Here is a 26,868-nt window from a genome sequence, read left to right on the forward strand (position 1 = left end):
GTACACGGTGAAGTGTGGTATACGTATTAACATTTCATTTCTATACGTCAGCTTGCAACAAACAGAGGCGGGGTGGGCGGCAGCGAGGAGCTTTAAAACTGGGCGAAAGGTCGACGTGCCACCCAAAACACAAGCACGTGCTTTCCCCGAATTGTTATGAAATTGTTCTCACTTCAGACACTTTTGTCCCGTTTTCCTTTTCCACCGTTTGTAAACACGTTGTACAATGGACTGGCGTCCCGTCTAGGGCTGGTACCGACGTTGCATCTAATGGAGCCTAGAACGCGCACACATGCAGCACACGATTGCTAGAAAAAAAGGTGTTTCTAAAATAAAGTTCTAATTTTGCACTTTCTGAATATAGACTTTTATTTTTACACTCTAGTGAAACCACTAGCGGACTTACGGTCCTAAAATAAAATGCAAATGTAAACCATGATGATACTTCGGATGTTTTTTAAATAGTTACTTAGTTTCAGGTCCTAGTTTAAAAGTCGTCATGCATTGTGTTACATCTGTTGGCTCATCTAGAGCAAGCCGAACTTCTCTATTTGAGCAACACATTTTTTTGTTTGTTTTCAACATTAAAAAATACATCTTGACATCCATCACATCGCTGATGTAACTTTGCGAAGTAGTGGTCTTCAAAAAAACTTCGATATGTGGATGCAAAAGTGTTGCTTGCAAATGGTCGGAAGAAGAAGGTGACCCTACACTCTTAAAAATATAAGGCGCCACCTCGGTTCTTCAGATCATCCTTGCTTTCCTGAAGAAACATCCGCATCAAGGTTCCAGAAAGATGCTTTATTTACTGTATGTGGATTGTGAATAGATGTTGTCACGCACGGTTTCTGCTCCTTCCCGGTTTGAAAGCCCGTCTGTCCATTTTCTCCTTTATTATGGCGTCCCGGCCGGGCAAAGAATCATCCATCATCCGCCTGTTTATATACCGTGGAACTCACATGGGTCACAGAAATCATTGTAGCCATGAGGTCGACACAGCCCAAGTACTCCTCGCTCTTGTTGATCGCATGGGTTGAACGCTCTGAGTGTTCATTTAGATCTTACAATTATCATGTTATTAGTCCTAAATAAGTAATTTGCCGTGCTAAAACTACCAATGGCTTCTCCCTCTTCACCTGCCTTTTCTAGGTAACTCACTATCCTTAGATGGACCGCTTGCTGCTGTCTCACGAGTTGCAATTATTTTTGTGACGCTGGCAAGCCTGCCGTTTTTATCGGCTCCCCTGCAGCTGACACTAAATTGCTCATTTAAATGTCGGAAGGTCAACTAATCCTGCTGGCGACTCCTGCCCAGGCTGATGCAACGCGACAGCGCCGTTAATATAAGGACGGAAACAGACCCGAACATTCGAACCTTCGAAGCCTCGGCGTAGCACCACGACAAAGCACATGTATTGATTTGCCAGCTTCGTAGTGGGGCGCATGCTGGTCATATGCAGCACAGATTTCCAACTAATTCAAATAAGAAAGTTTTATTTTGTGTAGCTTCTTTCTGTACTGAATAAAATTATGTAGTGATTGATATCCAATTATAGGGTGGGGTGGAGGTGTTGCATTAAGTACTTGAAGGACCACATCAATGACAGACGGTACTGGTCTCGTAGCCCAGAGGAACTAAAGTAGACAGGACCGAGCAGGTTCTGCAAGTCCGTGATGGCCAGTGTGTGGTGTGCTGGGCTGGTAATTCACTTCAAGAGAAGCCCACCGAATGAACAAGCTAAATAAGAAGGCAGGGTCAGTTATGAGATGTATTTTGAACATCATAGAAGCAAAATCTAAACTTAAGTAGACAGTGAGTTTTTGACCTCATCATTAATCTTCCATCCCTTAAACTGAACAAAATCATACGTATTCATTCCATGCTGTAAAACACAACAGCGATATACTGTACCTACCTGCTGCTACCAGGCTTCGTAGGGGAAATTTCGTAAGACAATGGGCGTCAATTATAGTGCCATTGTTTAATCGAATGTATCCGAAACGCGGTGTAACTACTGTTAGTGCTTTCCTTTCGTAACCCATCCATCCATCCATTTTTTAACCCGCTGAATCCGAATACAGGGTCACGGGGGTCTGCTGGAGCCAATCCCAGCCAACACAGGGCACAAGGCAGGAACCAATCCTGGGCAGGGTGCCAACCCACCGCAGGACACACACAAACACACCCACACACCAAGCACACACTAGGGCCAATTTAGAATCGCCAATCCACCTAACCTGCATGTCTTTGGATTGTGGGAGGAAACCGGAGCGCCCGGAGGAAACCCACGCAGACACGGGGAGAACTGCGCCACCGTGCCGCCCTCCTTTCGTAACCGTTTCTTTTCATTCTCTACGGTAGTGCTAAACCATTACTGATGCAATCTATTTTCCGCCACTCCCGTTTCGGAGGGCGCTGTTCTGCAGTTTTCGCCGCTCTGTCTGCCTGCAGCGTCATAAACAGGCTGGAGCGTTTATCTTTTTCTTTTGCAAATCGCTAAAGTTTATAGTACAGAATGCTGTAATTGATATTTGAAGATAATATTCGAAGATAAACATATAGACAATACTGTAAGATCTCTCTTTATCTATCTCGTGCTTTTCATATTTATCTCTAATCTCACTGCCTGCTTGCCTATCTGCGGCGTCTGTTCATTAATAAATTCTTTCATTTATTTTTTTAAGACAAGTCGTCGAGTTGGTAATAAAACTGTTATATATACTGCAATCATACTACTGTTATCTATCTATCTATTAATTATATAGTACATTTCATATCTATCTATCTATCTATCTATCTATCTATCTATCTATCTATCTGTTATATAGTGCCTTTCATATCTATCTATCTATCTATCATATTATATAGTGCCTTTTATATCTATATCTATCTATCTATCTGTTATATAGTGCCCTTCATGTCTATCTATCTATAATATTATATAGTGCCTTTTATATCTATCTATCTCACTAGTGGCTTCTCTGTCAATTATGTAGTTCCTTCCTTGCCTGTCTGTTATACAGTGCCTTTCCCTATATCTGTATGTGTATCTATTCACTGTATACAGTATGTCTTCCCTGTGCATCTATTCTACAGTGTTCTGTCTTTATATCTCTTACAGAATTAAAAAAAAACAATTAGAAGGAGACTTGATCATGTTTAAAATGTATTTTAAAAGGAGCTTCCCACAAACTTTGTGAAATTTAAAACTAATAATATCTTTGTGGCAAAGCAGTCGTGCTGCGTTCTGATTGGCTGAACAGTCTGTGCCCATTATTCACAGTTGGCTCCTGTGCGCTGGATGTGTGTTGTAGCGGATGACATTTTAAACTTCAAACCCTGAGGTTGTGTGACTCTGAGCAGGTCATTCACCTGGCTGTGCTCCAATTACAAAGCTGTAGAAAAGTAACCAATTGTACAGATGTTGTAAGCCACCTTGTTAAAGACATGAGTCAAATAATAAGTAGTAATAATCATATTATTAGGTCACTGGAGCTGCTAGCTCTTGAACACGCTATACACCATTGTCTGTGAGTAAAACATTCCACTGTTACATCAATTTCTGCTTTGCTAAGTGACTTGGCTGTTGTTGATGGTGTCACAAGCTTGCGCTTGAGAGACAACTTCAGAACTCATCATGCAGCAATTCCACTTCCAAGCCACAGGTTGGTGCTGTCACTTAAGGCCTTTTCTCTTCCTCGCTCTGCAGAACAAATGATTGATGGACTAAACACTGATGATGTCACTTCCGGCTTCCAACCTCCTGAACCCGCCTCTTCCTGTCTCCATAACTGAAAACCGTCTCCTCCTCCATCATGAAGTAAGTTAATGACAGACTCCCTTCTGAAGAAGACCTCGCCACATTTACTGCAATATCTCTTTTTCAACCGAACTTTCGTAATCTCTCGTGTCTATTTGTTTCACACTGGCCATTGCAAAACACAATTTAATGGGAAAAAGTGTATCCTTTTAAACTGAAATGTATTATCGGTAGGAATAATGTAAATTTTGAGTATGTATTATTATCGTTATTAGAGAGTTACGATTTTTGTTTGTTTATGCCGTTCACTCAGCTGCGCTGTTTCTTTTTGTGTTTTTCGTCAGTTGTATGTGGTCCTCCTGTAAAGTCCACAGATGTGAATGTATATGGAAAGCAAAGCTTGAGGTGGATATCCAGAGGTGTCGGTACCCTGTGTGTTACGCTGATGTAAGAACATGAAGAGCGTGGAGCAGTAACTTCAAGGCCACAACACAACTTCTGTGGCATCTCCATTAGAACTTCAAGCACCACGATCTACGACCGATGTTTCTCCCTTGCAGTCTGCAGCTCTGTGATCGAAGAGCAGAGTTGGGAGGGTAAGTCAGTTTTCAGCCACACGACCAGGAGTTGGAGGTCAACAGAGCAGAACGGATAACCAAGATGAGAGTCGGCATCCGTCTAAGAGAGCCTGGGGTCAACTAGACATTGAGTTTGGCATCTCCCTTGAGCTTCACCGGACTTCGTCTTTCCATTCCTCAACGTGATGACGTCTCTTTTTTCTTGTCCAGAACTCCGCCCCGTCTTCAATCGTCTGCCCACCTTATTGGTTAGTGGTGCTGTTCATGTGGCCTGTCAATCACTTCTGCTGAGACCTTCATTTGCATAAAGCAAAACCTCAGCACAGCGCAGAGCACACAACAGTGAACAGAATTGGAATAAATAAAAATAACACGTGTCGGCTGACTTTCTTTCTTCTGTAATGTCAGTAAATTTCAATCAACTCCATCAAGGCATTGTTGAGAATTTGGAGTATTTATTTTTTCTACTGTAGGGGGTTTTATTTACTCTTAAATACGGATATATGCAAAAGTCCTTTCTTAGTGGACACCTACTGACCTGGGCGTACCATCCTGAGAATGAGAAATTTCAGCTTTTCAGTTAAATGGGAAAGAGTGAGTTAGCAGGTGAGTGAGAGAGTCAGTGAGTGAGTGAGAGTAAATGAGTCAGTGAAAGAATCAGCGAGAGTGTAATTAAGTGAAAAAGGGAGTGACTGGGTTAATGTGTCAGTGAGTGAGATTTGAATGAGTGAGTGAGTCAATGAGAGTGTGAGTGAGTGAAAGTTTGTGTGTGATAAGTGTGTCAATGATTGAATCAGTGAGTCAGTGAGAGTATGATGAGTGAATGAGTGAGTTAATGAATGAGTGAGTGTGTGAATAAATGAGTCAGTGAAAGAAAGAGACTGGGCAAAACGGCCTGCATGGCAGATTTCCAAGACGCAAACCACTGTTAAGCAAAAGAACATTAGGGCTCGTCTCAATTTTGCTAAGAAACATCTCAATGATTGCCAAGACTTTTGGGAAAATACCTTGTGGACTGATGAGACAAAAGTTGAACTTTTGGAAGGCAAATGTCCTGTTACATCTGGCGTAAAAGGAACACAGCATTTCAGAAAAAGAACATCATACCAACAGTAAAATATGGTGGTGGTAGTGTGATGGTCTGGGGTTGTTTTGCTGCTTCAGGACCTGGAAGGCTTGCTGTGATAGATGGAACCATGAATTCTACTGTCTACCAAAAATCCTGAAGGAGAATGTCCGGCCATCTGTTCGTCAACTCAAGCTGAAGCGATCTTGGGTGCTGCAACAGGACAATGACCCAAAACACACCAGCAAATCCACCTCTGAATGGCTGAAGAAAAACAAAATGAAGACTTTGGAGTGGCCTAGTCAAAGTCCTGACCTGAATCCAATTGAGATGCTATGGCATGACCTTAAAAAGGCGGTTCATGCTAGAAAACCCTCAAATAAAGCTGAATTACAACAATTCTGCAAAGATGAGTGGGCCAAAATTCCTCCAGCGCTGTAAAAGACTCATTGCAAGTTATCGCAAACGCTTGATTGCAGTTATTGCTGCTAAGGGTGGCCCAACCAGTTATTAGGTTCAGGGGGCAATTACTTTTTCACACAGGGCCATGTAGGTTTGGATTTTTTCTCCCTAAATAATAAAACCATCATTTAAAACTGCATTTTGTGTTTACTTGTGTTATATTTGACTAATGGTTAAATGTGTTTGATGATCAGAAACATTTTGTGTGATAAACATGCAAAAGAATAAGAAATCAGGAAGGGGGCAAATAGTTTTTCACACCACTGTATAGTGCCTTTCCCTATATCTGTATGTGTATCTATTCACTGTATACAGTATGTCTTCCCTGTGCATCTATTCTACAGTGTTCTGTCTTTATATCTCTTACAGAATTAAAAAAAAACAATTAGAAGGAGACTTGATCATGTTTAAAATGTATTTTAAAAGGAGCTTCCCACAAACTTTGTGAAATTTAAAACTAATAATATCTTTGTGGCAAAGCAGTCGTGCTGCGTTCTGATTGGCTGAACAGTCTGTGCCCATTATTCACAGTTGGCTCCTGTGCGCTGGATGTGTGTTGTAGCGGATGACATTTTAAACTTCAAACCCTGAGGTTGTGTGACTTTGAGCAGGTCACTTCACCTGGCTGTGCTCCAATTACAAAGCTGTAGAAAAGTAACCAATTGTACGACAGATGTTGTAAGCCACCTTGGTTAAAGACATGAGTCAAATAATAAGTAGTAATAATCATATTATTAGGTCACTGGAGCTGCTAGCTCTTGAACACGCTATACACCATTGTCTGTGAGTAAAACATTCCACTGTTACATCAATTTCTGCTTTGCTAAGTGACTTGGCTGTTGTTGATGGTGTCACAAGCTTGCGTTTGAGAGACAACTTCAGAACTCATCATGCAGCAATTCCACTTCCAAGCCACAGGTTGGTGCTGTCACTTAAGGCCTTTTCTCTTCCTCGCTCTGCAGAACAAATGATTGATGGACTAAACACTGATGATGTCACTTCCGGCTTCCAACCTCCTGAACCCGCCTCTTCCTGTCTCCATAACTGAAAACCGTCTCCTCCTCCATCATGAAGTAAGTTAATGACAGACTCCCTTCTGAAGAAGACCTCGCCACATTTACTGCAATATCTCTTTTTCAACCGAACTTTCGTAATCTCTCGTGTCTATTTGTTTCACACTGGCCATTGCAAAACACAATTTAATGGGAAAAAGTGTATCCTTTTAAACTGAAATGTATTATCGGTAGGAATAATGTAAATTTTGAGTATGTATTATTATCGTTATTAGAGAGTTACGATTTTTGTTTGTTTATGCCGTTCACTCAGCTGCGCTGTTTCTTTTTGTGTTTTTCGTCAGTTGTATGTGGTCCTCCTGTAAAGTCCACAGATGTGAATGTATATGGAAAGCAAAGCTTGAGGTGGATATCCAGAGGTGTCGGTACCCTGTGTGTTACGCTGATGTAAGAACATGAAGAGCGTGGAGCAGTAACTTCAAGGGCCACAACAAAACTTCTGTGGCATCTCCATTAGAACTTCAAGCACCACGATCTACGACCGATGTTTCTCCCTTGCAGTCTGCAGCTCTGTGATCGAAGAGCAGAGTTGGGAGGGTAAGTCAGTTTTCAGCCACACGACCAGGAGTTGGAGGTCAACAGAGCAGAACGGATAACCAAGATGAGAGTCGGCATCCGTCTAAGAGAGCCTGGGGTCAACTAGACATTGAGTTTGGCATCTCCCTTGAGCTTCACCGGACTTCGTGTGATGACGTCTCTTTTTTCTTGTCCAGAACTCCGCCCCGTCTTCAATCGTCTGCCCACCTTATTGGTTAGTGGTGCTGTTCATGTGGCCTGTCAATCACTTCTGCTGAGACCTTCATTTGCATAAAGCAAAACCTCAGCACAGCGCAGAGCACACAACAGTGAACAGAATTGGAATAAATAAAAATAACACGTGTCGGCTGACTTTCTTTCTTCTGTAATGTCAGTAAATTTCAATCAACTCCATCAAGGCATTGTTGAGAATTTGGAGTATTTATTTTTTTCTACTGTAGGGGGTTTTATTTACTCTTAAATACGGATATATGCAAAAGTCCTTTCTTAGTGGACACCTACTGACCTGGGCGTACCATCCTGAGAATGAGAAATTTCAGCTTTTCAGTTAAATGGGAAAGAGTGAGTTAGCAGGTGAGTGAGAGAGTCAGTGAGTGAGTGAGAGTAAATGAGTCAGTGAAAGAATCAGCGAGAGTGTAATTAAGTGAAAAAGGGAGTGACTGGGTTAATGTGTGAGTGAGATTTGAATGAGTGAGTGAGTCAATGAGAGTGTGAGTGAGTGAGTAAGTTTGTGTGTGATAAGTGTGTCGATGATTGAATCAGTGAGTCAGTGAGAATATGATGAGTGAATGAGTGAGTTAATGAATGAGTGAGTGTGTGAATAAATGTGTCAGTGAAAGAATCAGTGAGAGTGTAATTTAGTGAGTGAGTAAGAGAGTGATTGAATGAGTGTGATAAGTGTGACAGTGATTGAATCAGTGAGTCGGTGAGAGTGTAATTGAGTGAATGAGTGTGTGAGTTTGTAAGTGAGTCAATCATTCAGTGAGATTGTGAGTAAACAAGAGAGTGAGTGAGTGAGAGTGTGAGTATATGTGTGATAAGTGTGTCAGTGATTGAATCAGTGAGTCAGTCAGAGTGTATTCGAGTGAGTCAATAAGAGTGTGAGTGAATGTGTGAGTGTGTGAATCAGTATGGTTGAGTGAGTGAGAGTGTGAGTTGGTGAGTGAGTATATGTGTGATGAGTGTGTCAGTGATTGAATCAGTGAGAGTGTGATGAGTGAATGTGTGAATCAGTCAGTGAGAGTGTAAGTAAATGGTTGAGTGAGTGAGAGTGTAATTGAGTGAGTGAGTTTGTGAGTGAGTGAGTCAATCAGTCAGTGCGATTGTGAGTGAGTGTGTGAGTATATGTGTGATGAGTCAATCAGTGAGTCAGTGAGAGTGTGATGAGTGAGTGAGGCCGTCAGCGTTGCATTATACGTATACAGGGTGTCCCACCTCTTGAGTTTCACTCCCACAGCCACTGAATAAACTCACTTAACTGACTCCTGACAGGAGCAAAGAAGGGACACGTTCAGTTGTGCAATTTTCAGTTTTACTCGACTAAATTAAAAAGAAAATAATGAGCCTGGATATATGAGCGAGTAGATTCCGAGTAGCTCATGCATCTCGCAGCATAAAGATGCCCAGCACTGCCACGGTGGGACAGGTGTGTCCTGGTACCGCAGTGTGGCATTGTGGTGAACGACAGTAAAGATACGACGGTGTGCTGAGTTCATGAACTGCTGACCGTCCTGGGGGCCGCACACGTGCAGCCCACTGCCACTTCAATCCAGGCTTGGTTATATCTGAACTTGCCGTTTTTGCATTGTTCGATGTAGTAGACACTCTCCTTCCTGGTGATGGGGACTGACACGTAGTCCATGGTAAACGTCTGCCTTTTCAGATCAAGACATCCGGGGCACAGGCAGTGGGCTTCCATGATAGTTTCAGGAAAGCGTCCCGCTTGTCTGTTTATCCTAAAAGTAATAACACCAATGGTTACTCTAAAGAGATCATAAAACATTTGCACTTTACTGTCAAGAATGTGTTTGCCGTTTTTCATACCAGTGGGTCCTAAAGGATGACTCGATCCTCTTTTAAAATTAGGAAATGAATATTAAAAATGACTTCATACATGCAGCGGAAAAGTCTGCAGATGCCTTTCTTGTTCTTGTTTCTGTTGTTCTGCAGCCTTATGCTAACATCATTTCAATTCATTTTTTTCCTTCATTAAGCAACTCTTAATACCCCAGAATGAGAAAGTGAGAATAGGATTCAAGAAATTTTTGCAAATGAATTATAAATAAAAAGCTGAAATACCCAAATGGACACAAATATTCAGAGCTTTTGCTATGACACTTGACCTGGAGCTCAGGCGCATCCCATTCTGTTGATCTTCGTTAAGATGTTTCCGCACTTTGATTCAGTGGGTCGAACTGTTTAGGAAAGGCGCCCACCAGTCTATAGAGGGTCCCACAGATGACAAAGTCCAAGCTATGAGGTTGACAGAATTACCCGCAGAGCTTAGAGATGGGCAAAGATCTGGGGATGGCTACAAAATATGTCGGTAGCGCTGAAGGATCCTGAGAGAACAGTTTTCTTTATAATTATTAAATGGAAAAAAATCTGGAATAATCACGACTGGGCTGGTTGCCCAGCCAAACTCAGCAAGGGCCTTCATAAGAGAGGTGACCAAAGACACAATGGTCAACCTGGCTGAGCTCCAGGCAACCTATGTGGAGATGGCAGAAACTTCCAGTAGGACAACCACCAACTGGCAAGACTCCACCAATCTGGGCTTTATGACAGACTGGCCTGAAAGAGGTATCTCTTCAGTAAAAGACACATGGAAATCCACATGGTTCTTGCAAAAAGACCCCTTAAAGACCCTCAGACCATGAGAAACAAGATACCCTGGTCTGATGAAACCAAGACTAGCATCATGTCTGGAGGAAACCGGGCAACACTCATCACCTGTGCAATGCCATTCCAATAGTGGAGCAGGGTGGTGGTAACATCAGGGGTTGGGTGGCTAGATGGGGTTGAGAGAAAGCTGGACAGAGCAAAGTATAGAAATATCCTTAATGAAAAATGGTTCAAAGGCCTCTGGTCTTCAGACGGGGTTGAAGGTTAACTTTCCAACAGGACCAAGAAAAAACAACACAGGAGTGGATTAGGGACAACTTTGTGAATGTCCTTGAGTGGTCCAAATTAATTGTCCGTATGGCCCCACAGAGCAAAATTTGATCCAGATCTGTCAGAGGGTGTAGGATTGTAATACATGCTCTGAGCCAGTAGGTGGCACTGGTGTGCAAAGTCTAGCACACAGAAAAAAAAAAAAGCAAAACAAAACAAAGGGAAAATTTTGGGCTCCAAAGTAATCTATCATGTCCGCCTGGTCCTAGTGAGCAACTACCCAAATTTGGTCCTTTTTGTTCAAAGGGTTTAGGATTTCGTAGGCAACATGCAGACAGACGTTCTGTTTTACATATGTACATGCTCAAAAAAAAAAAAGGGAACACTTAAATCACACGTCAGATTTCAATGAACAAAATACTCAAATGGACAATCTTTACTGCGGAATATTGTGGAATTCATTGAGAACAAAATGATGTGCTAACAGTCAATGGAAACCAAAATCAGCAACCCATCGAGGGCTCATTCAAATTCACACCGAAAATCTGAATCAAAAACTGAAATCCCTGGCTGATCCAACTTCTGTGAACTTCATGACGGCAACTCTTAATGTGACTCACTAGTGTTTACAGCCCCCAACCACGTCTGGGCATGCTCCTGAAGAGATGGTGGATGGAGTCCTGGGGGATCTCCTCCCAGACCTGGATTAGGGCATCAGGGAGCTCCTGGACAGCCTGTAGGGATACTTGGTGGCATCAGATGCAGCAACACATAACGTCCCAGAGGTTCTCAATTAGATTCAGGTCTGAGGAATATGTGGACCTGTCAGTGGCATCGATGCTTTCGTCATCCAGGAACTGCCTACACATTGTGGCCACACAAGGCCGGGCATTGTCCTGCACCAGTAGGAACCCAGGGCCCACTGCACCAGCATCAGACCTGACAGTGGCTCTGAGGAGTTCATCCCAGTACCTACAAGCAGCCAGGGTATCGTTGCCTAGCACGTGGAGGTCTGTGTGACCCTCCAAAGTTATGCCTCCCCAGACCATCACCGACACACCGCCAAACCAGTCCTGCTGGATGATGCTACAGGTTGCATAATGTTCACATGTGCTCAGTGTGAACCCGTCATCTGTGAAGAGAATGGGGCACCAATGGCAGAGCCGTCAATTGTGATATTCTCTGGCGAATGCCAATCAGGCTGCACAGTAATGAGCGCAGGTCCCACTAGAGGGCATCAGGCTCTCATGCCACCCTCATGGAGTCTGTGGCAATTTGCTCAGAAACATGCACAGCAGTAAACAGCTGGAGGTCATTTTGTAGGCTCTGGCTGTGCTCCTCCTTTTCCACCTCTCTGGACTGTGTTGGTTTAGACATGTGCAGAGGAGAGATGCTGGGTATATTGGGAAAAGGATATTAAGAATTGACTGCCTGGCAAGAGGAAAAGAGGAAGGCCTAAGAGAAGGTTTATGGATGTGCTGAGAGAGGACATGCAGGGGACGGGTGTGACAGAGCAAGATGACGAGGACAGGAAGATATGGAACAAGATGATCCTCTGTGGTAACCCCCAATTGAAGCAGCAGAAAGAAGAAGGATGATAGAATTATAATTGCATTCATTTTACAGAAACACACCTGGTATAGGCTTCTGCCAGTTTTTGGACAACTGATTGACTGGCGGCTCTGTTATCTGTTACGTTATTGCCACATTTATTTACAGTGTACTTTGCTTCAATAAATCTCATTTTGCCTTGTTTCACTTTACGTCTTTCCTGGAGTGCCCCCCTGATGTCAACCCCCCTTGCCTAGGAGTGCCTAAAAACACATATCCATTACCTGTATCCCCATGGTGAAAGTGAACGATTCTCAATATTGGAGCTGGCTAGCATGCTTGGAGACCACTTTGGACAAGTCCGATCTGACAGTGCGATGTGCCTCATGAACCTCTTCTGTACTTTCATCCTTTTTCCCAGCATTTCCGCAGGGATCTCATTTCTACATTCTGACATCTCTTCCTCTGAAGTCAACTCATTTGTCTCAGCCAACAAGATCAACGTTATCTGTTTAGAAAAGAAAAACAGTTAACCACCGCGGGTTATCGTTTACGCTGTGTGAATGACCTGATCTATTCGTTCTTGAGTTCGATTAAATTAGATTAGAAACTTTCTCAGTCCCAAGGCTACGACTATACTACTACAGAACAATTTCTAAACGGAAACGATCTCCGTGCGCACTGAAGTTTCTGCATCGTCCAGGCAGATATTGCTGCAGCACAGAGGAAAATGGACTGACCACGCCCATATGACACGCCCATTTCACCTCAGCCTGCAGTAATTTCCCTTCTGAAAGGATCGAGAGGATTCCCCTGTCCATACGCAGGCGGGCAGGCTCTGTGATGAGACGGTGTAGTGAAAAGCTTAAAGCCCCATGAAAATCGGGTCCCCGTGTACCAGCGCATGCGGGACTCGTAACGCGTTAGTTCACAGCGTAGAAAAAGAAAGAAACTCTTTAAGGAGCCGCAGCGAATTGCCCCCGTGTCACGCGCTGATTACAGCTGAAAGTAGCATCCTTCAGAACAGGCGACAGTCATCTTGTCATTAAATGTTAAAGTGACGCTTTTGTGAGAGGATACGCAGACCACAGCGATCGGAGCGCCTCTTATACCAAATAACATCTGTAAAACAAACTCAATAGTTAAAATAAATGAATGTGTGTGTGCGTGCGTGATTGTTTCTATATCCTCACTTTACCGCTGTAACCTGTAGGCGGCGCACTGAGCCCCAAACCCCAGACACAATCACATCCAAACCTGTCACGGGTTTAAATCCATCCATCCATCCATTATCCAACCTGCTATATCCTAACTACAGGGTCACGGGGGTCTGCTGGAGCCAATCCCAGCCAACACAGGGCAGGAAACAAACCCCAGGCAGGGCGCCAACCCACACACACACACCAAGCACACACTAGGGACAATTTAGAATCGTCAATGCACCTAACTTGCATGTCTTTGGACTATGGGAGGAAACCCACACAGACATAGGGAGAACATGCAAACTCCATGCAGGGAGGGCCCGGGAAGCAAACCACAGATTTAAATATGGTCTCTTTTTATTAATAAACGTTATCTTCACACATCAAATTAGAAAAAGCAAACTCATCTTGTCAAGCCTCATCCACCTCCTCCTGACTCCTGACGATGCAGCTCTTTTTTTCTTTGATCAGGCAATACGTCCAGGGTTAAGACATGGTCTGTAGGAAGCACTTTCAACTCAGGCAGGTGTCCCACAAAGCAGGGACCATATCCCCCTGCAATGCCGACGGAACCCAACAGGGCTATGTTCCACAAATCTAATTCCCATGATGCCCTGTGGGTACTGAAGGTTACCCAAATAGCAGGAACACTGCCCTCTAGCATATGGAGGGACTTAGTACCTGGATGCTGGTGTCTCTTTTGGACTTCCCATCATACTGGCTTCCCTGCCAGGTAAGGATTCGTGGACTGTCCTTCTGCTTTCTTTTTCCCGTGACGTCCCCTCTGGGATGCCCATCCATCTCCTGCAACACTCACACCGTGTTGTGCTTTCCTGTCTCTTTCCGTCTTGTAATATTGTGAGCTCGGCTACATTCCACACCCGTCCTCTTCGATAAGCGCCTTGTTATTAATTTTGCTGCGGAATGCTCTCCATCTTACTGAAAAGATTACGTTTAAGTAATATATATGTTAATTTGAGGCTGCCAACCCAGTTATTTCCAAGCTGACTTTCATGGGACTCTGAATTTTTCACTACAGTAATAACACCACTGGGTTATGGGATTTATCTCAAAATTGTAGCAACTGGGGAAAAAAAAAACAAAAACAAATGAGCCTTTTATGCACATGTGTAGATATTTAAAAAGATGTATTCTGGTAAGATGCACAACAAACGCCATGGAAAGCAACTCTTCCTTGTCCACTATGCTGCAATAGATTTTTATTCAGTGAGTGGTGGCCAATCCGTGAATGAGATGTTGTAATGAGCAGCAACCAATCAGGGAAAGGTCTGGAAAATAAACACGAGCCAATCAGAGCGCAATCAGAGTATCATTTTCGGGAAACTCTGTTTTCGCCCGCTCACAGCATAATGCTGACGCTCCTTTTGCGAATAGTATCCGTTTTCAGAAATCTTTGTTTTTTTGGGGTTGAAAAGACCATTTAGTGTGGACAAAAGGCAGAAACGGAGACCAATGTCTGTGTTTTTAAATGAAAAGATAGTAGTAGCGTGGATAGAGCCTATCACGTATCGTGCAAGCAGAAACATCAAAAACAAACATACAGTATAGATCACAGGACAAATAACACAAACCATTAATGAATACATAAATCTATATATACAGTATAAAAGCCAAATACCACTGACTCACTCATCACGAAATCTCCTGAACCATGAGGACTTGGGACTTGAAATTTGGAATGTAGGTTACCTTTGGCCCACAGGTGCTCACTAAGAAACAGTTTTAAAAATTTCGTGGTCCAAATGTTTCCTGAAGAGGCATTAGCTCTCTTGGAAATGTGTTCTTTTGAAATTGCGGCATATTAAGTAACTAAACAATATAGTAATATAACAGAAAAGGCGATATCCCTCCCATCGTGATTACGGCAGTACAAGAATCACATGAGAAAAAATATACTTTAGCTTACATTTACTGACGGTTAACGCGGTTACAGACGGGAGGCATATGACAGACTTTATCCAGGTGGGAATCTGGATAAACACAGTCTGCCATTTCTCGTCCCCACGCTGGGAGGTTTTTCGGAACTTTGCCGACTCGTGCCTCAAAGGGTCTGGCTGTTGTCCAAGCCTTTTATACAGTTCTTCTTCAACTTGCTGGTCCTCTCTGTCTCCAAACAAGGGCAGGAAAGGGCTGAACTCCTCCTCCACAAAATACAGAAATATCATAGTGCTTACATGCCGGTTCTCATTCTCCCCACAAGGAAAGAAGATTTTGTACTGACAGAGGACAGAAATACTATTCTGTGTTTAAGCTGACTATACAATCCTCCAGTTGTCTTTGGCTATCTAATCCAATGCTTGGTTGGCAATTCTAACTGCTGAGCCTCTATATGCCAAACTTAGCATGCACATGTGAATAAATCCATACCAGTGAGCATAGAGACAGTGACATTAATATTACAGCAAATGTAGTATAACAACAACAACAACATTTATTTATATTACTACTTATCAATAGCACCTGATGACCCTGATTCTATTGATTCACTAACAGAATGTCTGACTAGTATCTCAGAATGGATGAATAGTAATTTTCTCAAGTTAAATAAAGAGAAAACTGAAATTTTAGTGATCAGCAATAATGGATACAATGAGGTTATTAGAAATAAACTGGATACATTAGGATTAAAAGTCAAGACGGAGGTAAAAAGCTTAGGGGTGATTGTTGACTGTAATCTGAATTTTAAATCACATATTAATCAGATCATTAGGACAGCATTTTTTCACTTAAGAAACATAAGTAAAGTTAGACCTCTTATATCACTGAAAGATGCTGAGAAATTAGTTCACGCGTTTGTTTTCAGTCGACTAGATTACTGTAACGCACTCCTCTCAGGACCACCAAAAAAAGATATAAATCGTTTGCAACGAGTGCAGAATGCAGCTGCTAGAATCCTAACTAGGAAAAGAAAATCCGAACACATTTCTCCAGTTTTAATGTCACTACACAGGTTACCTGTGTCATTCAGAATTCTGCTTATGGTTTATAAAGCCTTGAATAATCTCGCCCCATCTTATATATCTGAATGTCTGACACCTTATATTACAAATCGTAACCTTAGATCCTCAAATGAGTATCTCCTTAGAATTCCAAGAACAAAACTTAAAAGAAGTGGTGAGGCGGCCTTCTGCTGCTATGCACCTAAAATCTGGAATAGCCTGCCAATAGGAATTCGCCATAGTAGAGCACTTTAAAACACTGCTGAAAACACATTACTTTAACATGGCCTTTTATAACTTCATTTTAATCGTAATTTAACTTAATCCTGATACTCTATATGTTCAATCTCCTCAAAATAACTATTCATGGTGGCTCTAAAATCGGTACTGACCCCTACTCTCTTTTCTGTTTCTTTTTCCGGCCTGCGCCACCACCACCTACTCAAAGCTTCATGATGCTCCAACAATGATGGACTAAAAGTCAGAAGTCTACGTGACCATCATCATCATCAAGCCCTTCCGTGAGAACCCTAAATCCAAAGAGGACTGTTTCATTTATGTTAGGTAGATTGCCCAGAGGGGACTGGTCAGGCGGTCTCATGGTCTGGAATCCCTACAGATTTTATTTTTTCTCCAGTCGTCTGGAGTTTTTTTGTTTTTTCTGTCCCCCCTGGCCATTGAACCTTACTCTTATTCGATGTTAATGTTGATTTATTTTGTTTTATAATTGTGTCTTTCATTTTTCTATTCTTTAATATGTTAAGCACTTTGAGCTACTGTTTGTATGAAAATGTGCTATAGAAATAAATGTTGTTGTTGTTATATAGCACATTTTCATACAAAAAATGTAGCTCAAAGTGCTTTACAAAATGAAGAATAGAAAAATAGAAGACACAATAAAAAATAAAAATAAGTCAACATTAATTAACATAGAATAAGTAAAGTCCGATGGCAGAAAAAAACAAAAAAAAAAAACTCCAGAGGCTGAAGAAAAAAAATTAAATCTGTAGGGATTCCAGACCAAGAGACCGCCCAGTCCCCTCTGGGGACCAAGCGCGTTCTTTCTGTATGTCTATGCACTTTTTACAAGAGAATTACTTAACAGATTTAGATTGGGTTGTTTTCTATAATTTACTTGAACTTTCCGGCTGATTTTGTGACTTCTCTCATCGTGCTAAGTACCGTAGTTCGCTTGTGGTACCGATGTAGTTATGCAAATCTAACAGAGTGGCTGTGGGCCGAGAGCAGGGGGGCGGGGCCTTTCTCATTCACTCGCCAGCCTCCGTTTGAGTCGCTCTACGTCTCGCCACGTGTTGGAGTGCACTTTACCTCCACTTAGCTAGCGATACCTGTTTGTTCAACAGACATTACCATCTAGAAATTGGTAAGGAGTAATGTTTGACGTTTTTTAGAGAGGGATTAGAGCTACGAGTGTTTTAGAGGGTAGCTCCACATTGGGAGAGATATCACGGCCACATGCTTTTCTCCCCACGTAGGGGACGCTGTCCCATCACACCTGAATATTTTCAGATACAGTGGCAGCATTTGACGTTCTAACGCACCTACCTTCCACTTGGCCAGAGACACCTTGTCAACTTTTTACATTTTTGCCAAAGGTATCACAGCTACATTCTCACTCCTGATAGCAAAACCAAACATATTGTATATCAAGAGGCCCATTGATACGAAAGCTATCAATATAAATTCTTCTCAATACAAATTATAACTTTTTTTTCTAATTTTTGAATTGATTTTTAAAGTTTGTCCTGTTTCACTACTACGCAGGCAGAGCTGCAAGGGACAGCTAGTTATAAAATATTTGTATTTTCACAAAAAATGCTCTGTCTCACTATGAAGCACCTGAAAATCACAAACGGTATAAAGGAGATGTCAGCAAAGCAATGCAAGACACGCAAAGTCCCAATACATTTATCCAAAACAGAGCACGGGTTCAAAAATCCTGTAAACACATAAGCAAAGAAAAAAAAAAAAAGAAACACAATAACTCACCAACCTCCTTAACACATTCAAAATGAAGCACAAGGAGCTGTGGGAGAACCTCCGGAATTATAGGGCAGAGGGAAATTCCTGGTGGTGATTGGCAGGTGACCCCACCACTTTGAGGGACCACCCACAAAACACGTGGAACATAACGCAGGCAGCTTGTACACATAGAGCAGAAATAAAGAATGATGCTGTGATCCCGTACGTAATACCACCCTGGGGCGAGAGGGGGTGCTATCGCTAATTGTGTTGTCTCCTTCAGACTCTGCCCCTTCCGGCCGGGGCTCCATAAGGTTCAAGGACACCAGATGGAGTGTCAGTCGATGACAGGCCGAGCTTTGTGCCACCCTAAAGACTTAAAGCCTTATATGTGTAACCACAAAGGGGTGCCACTGAGCCCCAAACCACAGACACAGTAACACCCAACACAATTCCAGGTTCAAATAAAGTATTTTTATTTTTACAAAACACCTTCGTTCTCTGGAACACCTGCAAAATACACCAAATTATAATTCTCTCCTTCCACCTCCAAGAGTGTTGCCTGCTGCCTCCCGACTCTGACAAGTCTAAGTGTGGCGGTGGGCTTTCTTTTAAAGTTGACCTGGGAACTGCTTCTGCCCTCCTGCCCAAGTTGCCCGGAGCACTTTGAGGTGGTGTGGAAAGGGTAGTCCTCTCCTGGCAGCTTCATCTGTCGACCCCCAACAGGGCTGCGTTTCCGGACTCCCAATTTCCATACCATCCTTTGGGTATCTTGATTAGGTTTAGCCCTGAGGAACACTGAAACCTATTGTGAAAGATTAGTCCGGCTACAGACAGACACGACACAAAATGTCCACAAACACGGACATTTATTTTTTTCTTGCACGACACAGTGCACCAACCAGCCACAATGCTCAGCCCTTTCTTTGACTCTCTGCCACCTCCAGTCCTCACTCGCAAGCTCCGTCCTCTTCCAGCCTACTCCGGCTCCCCAAGTGGAGTGAGGAGGCTTAGGGTGCTTTCACACCTATAGTTCGATTGCTTTAGTCCGCACCAGTCAGAAAAATGTTACAATGTAGTAAACAGACGTGGGTACAGTTTGCTTTCACACATGCCGAGTTCTAAACGAACCAAAATAGACCGCGAAGCCCATTGGCACCAGGGAAACTTGTCTTTCTCTTTTCCAGAACTTCCCGTCTTGCTAAGTGCATCACGCACTTCTATACACTTCGCCCGAAGTTTTTTCGTCTTAATACGGCATTGTTCAACTGTCCGAGGATAGCCTTTCTCCCTTAGCTGCTTACTGAACAGCGCATAAAATGTAGCTGTTTTTATGTGTCGTGGACAGTTGCTTTTGGATATGCTCATCCGACCATATATCTATGAGGCACATAATTTCTTCGGCACTCCACATTTCTCCGCGGTTTGATTTCATGGCGAGTCGATAGCTTGAAAAATTTAATGGAGTCAACAGGAAGTGAAAAGAATTTTACCCACAACCCCGTATCTCTTATACCCAAAGTGCATTAAACTATACCATTTCGTCAGATTTGGTTTGGTTGCTTTCACACCAGACGAACCGTACCAAAGTAGAGCGGATAAAGCGGTCCGAGACCACCCCTTCAGGCAGGTCTCGGATCGATTGATTTGGTGCGCACCAAAGTACCGAGATTGCATTCACATCAACGCAAATGAACCGAACCAAGAGACCAAACACGTTTGGTGCGCACCAAATACTGTAGGTGTGAAAGCACCCTTACTTTATACTGCACAGATTAACATCTGGCAGCACTTCCAGGTGTGGCAGAAGTGCAGTCCAGGTGCCCCCTGGCAGTGGCCATGGACCCCCACAGGGTGGAGCTTCCCACCTCCGTATCTGTGGCCCTGATGCAATCCAGGGATGCTGCCCTCTTGTGCCCCAGATATTGCCCCTCTCCTGGGTCCTCATGTATAACGGCGTGCGTAGAACTCGCACTATAACATGGCGTAAGCACAAAAGCCGAAATGTGCTTATGCACAGAAAAATCCAGATGCAGGAATCTGTGCGTACTCCAACTTCCACTTTCTTCCGCTACATAAATCCCGATCAGCGTGAAAAGTAACGCTCGTGCACGCACTTTATGTAACGCCCCAACTCCTCCCAGAATTACGCCTCTTTGAATATGCAAATGAATATAAATCGCCCTTAAGCTCAGCCTTCTGTGAAAAGACAATGGGAAAAGCACGGAGGAAAATACAGTATAAGAATTTCAGCGAATACCAAGTGGAGGCAAAGAAAAAACAGACTATTTGTTTAATTAAACTGTTGTATAAACAAGAAAAGGCAGTTGATCGAGTGACATAGCGTGTTGGAGAAACTGGAAAGCTCACGTTTACAAAATCACACAGTGCCGGAAATAAAAAAGAAGTCACATATCAAAGTTGCCGTGAAATCGCGAGTTGTAGCCCACTGTCTGAGTGTCATATGAAAGCTTATTAGGGTACAGAGAAAAAAAGGCACACAGTGGGGCAAAAACACGAAATGTCAACTTCAATCTCGAAGTTTCCACTTTAATCATGTAGTTTATTTTGTCATTAAAGTAGAACATCATAAACTTCATCTTATTTAACCAGTTTCTCAAATCACATCATAATTAAAGTAGCACGTTAAATACTTTGTTTTGTATTTGATTTTCTATGTGCTCTGTGTGTGTGAATCACTACTTGCTTCTTAAACTGGCTCTCTTCCTCCAGCTGGACACAGAATCCATTACATTTGTGATATTACAGCTCTCTGAATGACTAAAATACTGAGATGTATACGTGATATCATTTTCATGATGATAGGCGTTAAAGCACGTTATTAAAAATAGGAACACGGCGCAGTGATTGTGTGCGACCTTCAATGAAATAATTTATTGCAGCAGTACTCAGGGGCGGCTCTAGGCTTGTGGCGGCACTGGGCAGAGGAAGAATCGGTGGCTCCTTCACTCGCCAATGTCAGTAAAGTAGCTTATGCACGGTGGATGGCCACGTATGTTGCAGACACTGCATAGCCTTCTTGTGCTCATGACACAAGCATTTAACTTTTGCCGAATTTGTCGCTGCATTTTTAGCTGTGTTGTTATTTTCAGTTCTGTTTTATATTCAATATATATTAGCGTAGCCGCCCCGCAGTCCTTGTTTTTCTTTCTCCAAGTAACCGATCGCCACACAATCAGCTCTGTAATAGAAGTTAAGCCATCTGTAAGCTTAGAGCGCCAATTCCTCAAAACGTTTAAAGAACATTGAAATATCTTCATAGTACATGTTTAATTATTCTATCTTTCACGACAATCCCAGTGAAGAATATAGATTATTTAGATGCAGTTAAAGTTTTATCTGTATAATATAATAAACATATTTTGCTGCATTTCACCTTAAAAATGATATCGTCAGCATATGTAAATACGCGCTTTATAAAGTGGCGCAGGTTGTGCAATATTATTACTGTAGTGCAAGTTTACAGTGAGTTGATTGTACTTATAAGTACAGACAGTTCTAAAAGGTGCAATTGATTGAGTGCGTTTATAGTTCTTGGGATGAAACTGTTTCTGAACCGCGGGGTCCGTACAGGAAAGGCTTTAAAACGTTTTGCCGTGGCTGAGACAGCGTGTCCTTGAAGCTGTATACCGATAATTCTCTTTCCGATCAGCTGCTGCTGTGATTCACACTCAGATACAGTGATATAAATACTCCGAGTGGTGCAGTGAGAGTAATATGGAAAAAGATGATCCGCTGTGGCAACTCCTAACGGGAGCAGCTAAAAGAAGAAGAAGAAGAAGGAGAAGTGAGAGTAACAACGCTAAAGCAGTTATGGTATTTGGAATACTATGGCTGTTCCCTGGACCATTATATTGTTACAAGTTACAGTGGGATGCAAAAGTTTGGGCAACCTTGTTAATAGTCATTATTTTCCTGTATAAATTGTTGGTTGTTACGATAAAAAATGTCAATTAAATATATCATATAGGAGACAAACACAGTGATATTTGAGAAGTGAAATGAAGTTTATTGGATTTACAGAAAGTGTGCAATAATTGTTCAAACAAAATCAGGCAGGTGCATAAATTTGGGCACCACAAAAAAGAAATGAAATCAATATTTAGTAGATCCGCCTTTTGCAGAAATTCCAGCCTCTAAACGCTTCCTGTAGGTTCCAATGAGAGTCTGGATTGTGGTTGAAGGTATTTTGGACCATTCCTCTTTACAAAACATCTCTAGTTCATTCAGGTTTGATGGCTTCTGAGCATGGACAGCTCTCTTTAACTCACACCACAGATTTTCAATTCTATTCAGGTCTGGGGACTGAGATGGCCATTCCAGAACGTTGTACTTGTTCCTCTGCATGAATGCCTTAGTGGATTTTGAGCAGTGTTTCGGGTCGTTGTCTTGTTGAAAGATCCAGCCCGGCGCAGCTTCAGCTTTGTCACTGATTCCTGGACATTGGTCTCCAGAATCTGCTGATACTGAGTGGAATCCATGCGTCCCTCAACTTTGACAAGATTCCCAGTCCCTGCACTGGCCACACAGCCCCACAGCATGATGGAACCACCACCATATTTGACTGTAGGTAGCAGGTGTTTTCTTGGAATGCTGTGTTCTTTTTCCTCCATGCATAACCCCTTGTTATGCCCAAATAACTCCATTTTAGTTTCATCAGTCCACAGCACCTTATTCCAAAATGAAGCTGGCTTGTCCAAATGTGCTTGAGCATACCTCAAGCGGCTCTGTTTGTGCTTCCTCTGCATCACTCTCGCATACAGCATCTCCTTGTGTAAAGTCCACCAAATGGTTGAACGATGCACAGTGACTCCATCTGCTGCAAGATGATGTTGTAGGTCTTTGGTGCTGGTCTGTGGGTTGACTCTGACTGTTCTCACCATTCGTCACTTCTGTCTATCCGAAATCTTTCTTGGTCTGCCACTTGAGCCTTAACTTGAACTGAGCCTGTGGTCTTCCATTTCCTCAATATGTTCCTAACTGTGGAAACAGACTTCAAACTCTGGGACAGCTTTCTGTATCCTTCCCCTAAACCATGATGGTGAACAAGCTTTGTCTTCAGGTCATTTGAGAGTTGTTTTGTGACCCCCATGTTGCTACTCTTCAGAGAAAATTAAAGGAGGAGGGAAACTTACAATGGACCCCCTTAAATACTCGGATTCACCTGTGTATGTAGGTCAGGGGTCACTGAGCTTACCAAGCCAATTGGAGTTCCAATAATTAGTTCTAAAAGTTTGGGAATCAATAAAATGACAACGGTGCCCAAATTTATGCACCTGCCTGATTTTGTTTGAACAATTATTGCACACTTTCTGTAAATCCAATAAACTTCATTTCACTTCTCAAATATCACTGTGTGTGTCTCCTATATGATATATTTAACGGACATTTTTTATCGTAACAACCAACGATTTATACAGGAAAATAATGACTATTAACAAGGTTGCCCAAATCTTTGCATCCCACTGTACTTACATTCAGATGCATTACACTAATAAACAATATGCGGTTAGTTTCAGTGTATTTATAAAGCCGCGTCATGAAAATAATGAGTGATCACACAGGAACAGTACCATTGCTTTGACGCTGGGTGCCGCCAGTCTGCAAAACCGAGCGGAGAACTTGCGTACGACAAGACATGAGGTACCGTGGAAAAGTGCATGGCTTTACGCCAAGTGTAGGTTTTATACATCACGATTTGAACATGGAAAAGTTCTTACACAACATTTCTGTGCGTACGCACCGTTTATACATGAGGCCCCTGGTCCTTCCCTTCTCCAGGTGTCCCGGTGGGGCAAAATCCCTGGTCGTCGTCATTTGGGGGAATGAACTGCTCCCGGCATGCCCATTAAAATAATTATAATAATTCTTTACATTTATACAGCGCATTTCTCGCTACTCAAAGAACTTCAGTGAGTGGGGAGGCACTTTAACCACCACTAATGTGTAACACCCACCTGATGCGACAGCAGCCATTTTTGCACCAGGACACTCACCACATATTAGCTGTTAGGTGGTGAAGGGTTGAGAAAGATAGCCAGTTAGAGACAGGAGATGATTAGGGCCACAGAGGGGAATTTAGCCAAGATATTGGGATACCCACTACTCTTTACAAAGGATACCCTGGAATCTTTTATGACTACAGAGTGTCAGGACCTCAGGCTTACTACTCATCCAAAGGACGGCACCATTTTTACAACACAGTGTCCCTGTCACTGCACTGGGAAGGCATTGAGGTCCACATTCAGACCATAGGATAAGCGCCCCCTGCTGGCCTCACCAACGCCTCTTCCAGCAGCAACCCAAGTTTTTCCAGGTTGGTCTCCCATCCAAGTACTGGCCGGGCCTGAGCATACATGTGTAAATTTTACTCTGTGTAAATATATTTTACTCTGAGTAAATATATCTTATAAATCTGCCTTTTTCTACTCACATGCACAGTTGACGCACAGCCAGATTTAGCACAGGGCTTCACCATATAGAACTGCTAGACAAGCAGTGTAACATAAGACTGACAGACAGCTGAGAAATGGGCAGTCAGACTGAGGACCATTGTATACTATTTTTGCCTGTCAAAATCAGAATGAAACTGTATCCTCTTTTGGCTTGTTTGGAATTGCATGATTCACCTAGGTGGCCTGCATGTGAAGAAAGTATAAAGCCTTGGAACATCGCCCGGCATACCTTTGAAGCCGACGGACGGATGGGAGATAACGTCATCCAATCCTGAAAATCCTTCCACTGCAATGCCGAAAATGGCAGACTCTACACATCGGGCCCCCACTCCCAAACTGGGTTTTGCCATTGGCTTCCTTCGTCTGTTATGCAGAGTAAGCCGTCATTAAAGAAAGTTATTTCTCCTATGTGATTTCTTACCGCTGTATCACTAAGGGAGGGGTATCACCGCTTTATATTATATCTATATAGATTTGCGTTATGTAACACGCCGCAATTATAAAAGAATTCATTCCCAAGGAGCTAACGCCCCCTGCTGGATACAGCTTCAGGTGGGTGGATGGCCTGTTCTGAAGTACAGCTGGTATGACTCCTTTAGTTCATCCGTTATGGCCTCCTGGCTGGGCAAGAATCCTGCCTTTATCCTGGCCAAGACGCCCGTCCTTCCTTCCTGGCACCTACAAGTGCTGCATTTTGTTTCCATTATAACTGAACATTTTTTATTTAGCACTCCATTGAGGAGATCAAAAATAGACAAAACAAACATCAAACATGATTTTGAACCCCAGCCAGTGGAGGAACTCTGGCTTTGTTACCAAAAAAAAAAAAAGAATAAAAAATAATGCTTAAAATAATATTCTAATCACAAGAATAATTTGTCTCACTTAATAAACACGACACAAGTCTACCAGATGTTCAGTTATTTTTAAGAACAAACTGCCAGAGAAGTATTAAGCCTAACTGGGTCACTGGACTGTCTTCTCATTTTCACCACTAGTTGTCACTGTTGTACTTTAAACGCTTTGTCCTTCCCTGGAATGTTTAACAACAAGGGACGTTCCTGTGTGAGCAGAATTTAAGATTTCGCTTCCTGGGATTTAATGTTTGAAAGGATTTTCTTCCAGCTTATCTTCATGCACTTATAATATGTAAGGCACAATGGATATAATTTATGTAAATTTAATTCTTACTTTTGATGAGAATTATTAACATAATAATAACCGATCTACAGCATAGCTAAACTTAAACAGCCTATACATTAACACTGCCTTTATGCGTGCATTGTAAATAAACCCACTTTGAAAATTTGCTATTTGTATAAGTAATAATTAAAATATGTAAAGCATTCAAGTACTTGTGTTTAAGAAAGAAAGAAAGAAAGAAAGAAAGAAAGAAAGAAAGAAAGAAAGAAAGAAAGAAAGCAAACACACAGTGTTTTGTCTCTCAGCTGTCTGGCACTTTTTCACTGAATTTTAACCTCAAACACATTCCCACTGCTTGAAAATAAAGCAACAATTGCAATTTTAAAAAAAATTCATGCCTCTCACCACAAGCGCAGCTAAGAGCCACATGCCGGCCATTTCTGCAGGATCATCAGCTGGATGGGAATGAGCTCTCTTACCCGCAGACATGTGGGTTTACGTGTTTTTTTGTTTTTGCTGGAAGGTTTTTCTGAGGGGAGGAACTAAAAAAAAAAAAACCCACCAATGCCCTTCTCTTCCCTTCTTTTACGACTATTCACATTCACTCAGCAGTAACTCCTGCGCCACACACTGTGACTTCAGAACGTATTCAGACCCTGGCATACCCTCTGCAGACTTTATTGTGTTGTAGATTTCAGTTGAATCTGCAATCTTGCATTAAGAAGTGTTCTATTTGAACTAACAGTTCTCTAACGTTAGTTAGTTGGCTTGAGCCACAACCCAACCTTGCTTGCGAAGACTGAGCTTGTAACGGATGCTACTTTTATACCCAATCATGATACCTCACCTGCTCCTCATTAGCCTGCTTAACATGGAGTCTTCCAAACCGGCGCTACTTGAATATTCTGTGCACTTTCCAATCTTATTGTATAGTGGGTATAGGAAAGAATCCCGCCTTT

The 26,868-nt window shown here is 42.4% G+C and overlaps 1 protein-coding gene across 2 annotated transcripts; it reads right to left on the reverse strand.

Moving 5' to 3' along the window:
- Nucleotides 1-8,991: 8,991 nt before the first annotated feature.
- Nucleotides 8,992-26,419, reverse strand: LOC120515413 (interleukin-17C-like). Of its 2 annotated transcripts, none has more exons than XM_039736380.1 (3): nt 26,315-26,419; nt 12,430-12,653; nt 8,992-9,435 (listed from the first exon to the last, which is right to left on the reverse strand). In XM_039736380.1, exons 1-3 carry the CDS (start codon nt 26,396-26,398, stop codon nt 9,192-9,194), a joined length of 552 nt encoding a protein of 183 aa, XP_039592314.1. In that variant the 5' UTR covers nt 26,399-26,419; the 3' UTR covers nt 8,992-9,191. The 2 variants fall into 2 exon arrangements, with proteins under 2 accessions (XP_039592314.1, XP_039592313.1); XM_039736379.1 differs by lacking the exon at nt 26,315-26,419 and adding an exon at nt 14,029-15,006.
- Between the last annotated feature and the right edge of the window lie 449 nt (nt 26,420-26,868).

This window comes from Polypterus senegalus, chromosome 15 (assembly GCF_016835505.1).
Source record: "Polypterus senegalus isolate Bchr_013 chromosome 15, ASM1683550v1, whole genome shotgun sequence".
In the NCBI taxonomy this organism is placed as follows: Eukaryota; Metazoa; Chordata; class Cladistia; order Polypteriformes; family Polypteridae; genus Polypterus; species Polypterus senegalus.